Raw genomic sequence first — 4,005 nt, forward strand, 5'->3', positions numbered from 1 at the left:
CTAGTCGGGAGTGGTGCTGACTGAAAACAGATGATTTGGAGCGATTCGCGCGCCATCTGTTGGTCATTCTAAGGACTTATTGAACTACCCTCGTATTTGGTTGAAACTTGATCTTTGTAGGTCGAGAAATTATCTTCTTTTTTAAATAAATAAATTAGTAATTAAAAATTTTAATCTGAGATTGAAGTCAGGAAATTTTAAAAGTAATATTTTTCGGACACCCTGATGATGCTAGCTAGCACGAAATATATTAAAATTCGAGTTTTTCATGCTTCCCAAAATCCGAAACAAATGTTTCAAATTACAGGTGCGGATTTGCAGAAGAGCAGATCTGACGTAAATTCATTCGTGTCTACCCGTAAGAGAAAAGTTCCGAGGTCAGAAATTGTTAAAAAAAAATCTCACAAAAAAGTCGCTAATCAAGATTTGTTAGAAACTTTTCGAACAAATATGGATGTGACTCCTCCCATCGAAAGTTTTCTTTTCCATCAAGAATCTTATTCTTCTATCAAAGAAACCACAAATCCAGAAATTAATTCTTTAGCTGAAATGTCCTCTACGCAGAGCAAACCAGGACCTAGAATTTTGTCAAATAAGCCAGCTCGTCCCTCGTTGACTAAAGAGATATTAAAACGTGTCCGAAATCAGAGAGCACTAAATCTTTTAGAGAGCTCGAAATATGATGATAAACCAAATCGGAAATCTCAGTTGACTGAATATTCTAAATCAAATTCCACAGATTCCATTTCCGAAATAAATACCAGTGACGAATTTCTAAATCTTGTAGCCGAAACCAATTTTGTGACACAAAGACGAAAGTATCATTCTTTTAAAGATTCAAATATGGATGCGACTCCTCCTTCTTTGGCAAGTATGGATGTGAGTCTTTTGAAGAGCTCTAAAGATTATAATGAACAAAATCGCGAATCTCGAAGAACTGAATATTCGAAATCAAATTCTACAGATTCCATTTCCGAGATACGAACCAGTGAAGAATTTCTAAGTCTTGCAAATGAAACTAATTTTGTCACACAAAGACGAAAGTTTCAACCCTTAAAAAGTTCGACTCTTATTTCACCGACAGAGATTGCTTTGGAAAATTTTTCCTCGCGGAAGAGAGTTTTTAGCTGCGAATTAGAATCATCAGACAAATCGAAAAATGCTTCTCACATTTTATCAGAAGAGGTTAACATTGATGGAAAATCGAGCAGAAAAAAATTTGATTCTTTAAAAAATGAATCTAGTTTTGAGGGAAATAAAAGTATGTTGGATCTTACGAATTTTGAGAATATCAAAGCTGGCTCACCGATTTTGTCAAGAGGAAAAAATGTGCGTAAACGAAAGCAGAATCAATTTTTAGAGGAGAATAAATTTGTGAATATTTCAACGAAGATTGGAAAACCTTTAAAAATACGAAAAATGTCACTGCAAGAAAATGCAGAAGGGAATAAACAAGTGGAAATCAGCGAGAACTTAATTGTTGAACTTGATACGACTTTAAAAAAGTTTACGGGGATTTTTGACCGGAGTATTTTAAAAAAAGCTCTGGAATCTTATATTCAGAAGGAATTTGATCATTCTTGATTTTTTTTATTTTTCACATGATTTAGTTAGCTTTTGCATTGAATTTATTTATTATTATTTGATTGTGGTTTTGTTTAAAATAGAGTTTATTTCCCGATTTATGGAATGGGATGTATTATTAATTGCTAATAAATGTTTATATTTTCATATATCCCTTTTTTTATTTGCAAAATTCTTTAAACGTTCGAAAATGTATCACAGATTTTTTTTTAGTATTTACTAAAAGGAAAAAAATTATTAATGCGTGTTTAAAAATCTTCATGAATTAGTTTAAGGAACTTTGTCTTTTTTCCTCAATATTTTATTTATATTTATAAATATTAAATGTATGAGAGTGTTTTCTGTAAAAAAAATGAATATAAACTTGAAATTTGAGGATTTTCATTTAAACAATTCCAAAATTGTTAAATCGGTAAATAATAAATAGAATAATTTGATCTAATGAACATATTTTTTATTTGTTTATTTAACAATTTTTTAATTATTTATATTTGGGAATTTTATAATCCGGAAGTATTCCTGTATTGGAAATTTTATATTATAATTTGGGGATTTTATTTTTCTGGATTTTTCAGTTGTCCCGAACCGCCAGAATTATAAATTTTCCTGCATTTTATAATTTAATTATCATGTTTTTTTTATTTCATAGTTGTTTTAACAATTAAAAATTGTTTAAAATTGTTATTAGTGAATATTTAAAAATCTTCATAAGTCAGTTTCGTAATTTTTTAAAAATTATTTTTATAAATAATAAATTTATGAAACTGTTTACTTTAAAAAATATATATAAATTTGTTTTTCCAGCCAGGAATGGAAAGTTTCTCCTATATTTTATCATAATAATAATTATTTTATTATTTAATATTAAAACAATTTTTTGATTCCCAACTATTTCCGAATTAATTTTTAAAAATTCAAACAATAACACATAAAATGAAATACTGTTATTGTATAAAAATGTTTTTGATTTGATTTATAATTGAATGTTTTTATTTCAGTATTTTTTCATTATTGAAACAAAATTTCAATTGATAACATACAAAAATTTGTTTGTGTCGAAATTTGATACTGATCATTCCGAAAAAATTAAATTATTGACACAGGCAAATTCCGTAATCTAAAAAATAAATAAAAAACGGTTAATTATGATAAAATAATGAATAAAATACTTGTATTTGATGAAAATTATATTGCATCCATTATTGTATTATTTATTTATTATTGAAAATATTTTAATTATTTAGATTCGGGAATTTTCTGTTTTGAATATTTTCTAACTCGGAAATTTTCTGGTGTGGAAAATTTTGTTTTCCGCATTTTTCAGTTCTTCTGGATGACTGAAAAATCCCGAAAAATAAATTTTCTGAATTATAAAATCCCGATTAATAAAATTCCCAAAAAGTTTATAATATTACTGAATTTGTTCTACAAATATTATTTATTTATTAAAAATGCAATAATCACATATTTTTATAAAAATAAATGTATTTTATGTGTTTTAACTTTCTAAAATTATTGATTAAATTTAATATAACAATAATTGAAAAAATATGTTCTTGGATGAAATTATTTTTCAATTATTGTTATATTAAATTTAAACAATAATTTTAGAAACTTTAAACATCAACAATAATTTTTTAGGTCCGATATTTTATAATTAAGAAATTTTCTGTCGGGAATTTTATTATTCGGGTATTTTTAAATTTGTTATTTTATCAAATATCCGGGAATCTTATTATTCAGAAATTTTACAATATTCGGGATTTTTTTTTTATTTTTTCGGAAACTTTTCAATTCGGGAATTTTAATTTTTTGAAATTTTAATATTTGGGAATTTTCCAATTCGGTAATATTATAAGCTGTTCAGGAATTTTATTTTCCGGAAAATTTCCAATGCGGGAATTTTATTATTCAGAAATTTTATTTAAATAATTAATATTTGAATATAATAATAATAAATTAATAATTAATTAATAATAATATTTATTTAAAGGATTTTATTTTATTTAAATTTTTATTCGAAAATTTTATAATTTCGGGAATATTTCCATTTGAGATTTTTGCCATAACGGGGATTTTATTATTCGGGAATTTTATTAGTCGGGAATTTTTCAAGTCGGGAATTTTGTTATTTGGAAATTTTAATGTTCGGGAATTTTATTAATAATGAATTTTTCAATTCGGTAATTTTATTCTTCGGAAATTTACCAATTCAGGAATTTTTTATTCGGAAACTTTCCCATTCGAGAATTTTAATTTTTGGAAATTTTAATATTCTGGAATTTTTTTATTCGAAAATTTTAATAATCGCGAATTTTTCAATTCGGGATTTTTATATTTTTCGGAAATTTTTCAATTTGGAAATTTAAGTATTCTGAAATTTCCAAGTTTAGTAATATTATAAGCTGTTCAGGTACTTTT

General features: G+C 25.5%; 1 protein-coding gene across 2 annotated transcripts in view; it reads left to right on the forward strand.

Moving 5' to 3' along the window:
* The window catches only part of LOC117182333, a 17,635-nt gene extending 15,902 nt beyond the window's left edge, over nt 1-1,733 (forward strand). For both annotated transcript variants that reach the window (XM_033375492.1, XM_033375493.1), the window contains exon 4: nt 308-1,733. In XM_033375492.1, the coding sequence (XP_033231383.1) occupies nt 308-1,584 (1,277 nt within the window). In that variant the 3' untranslated portion in view covers nt 1,585-1,733. The remainder of the gene's footprint in view (nt 1-307) is intronic.
* Nucleotides 1,734-4,005: the final 2,272 nt, after the last annotated feature.

Source organism: Belonocnema kinseyi, chromosome 10, assembly GCF_010883055.1.
Source record: "Belonocnema kinseyi isolate 2016_QV_RU_SX_M_011 chromosome 10, B_treatae_v1, whole genome shotgun sequence".
Taxonomy (NCBI): domain Eukaryota; kingdom Metazoa; phylum Arthropoda; class Insecta; order Hymenoptera; family Cynipidae; genus Belonocnema; species Belonocnema kinseyi.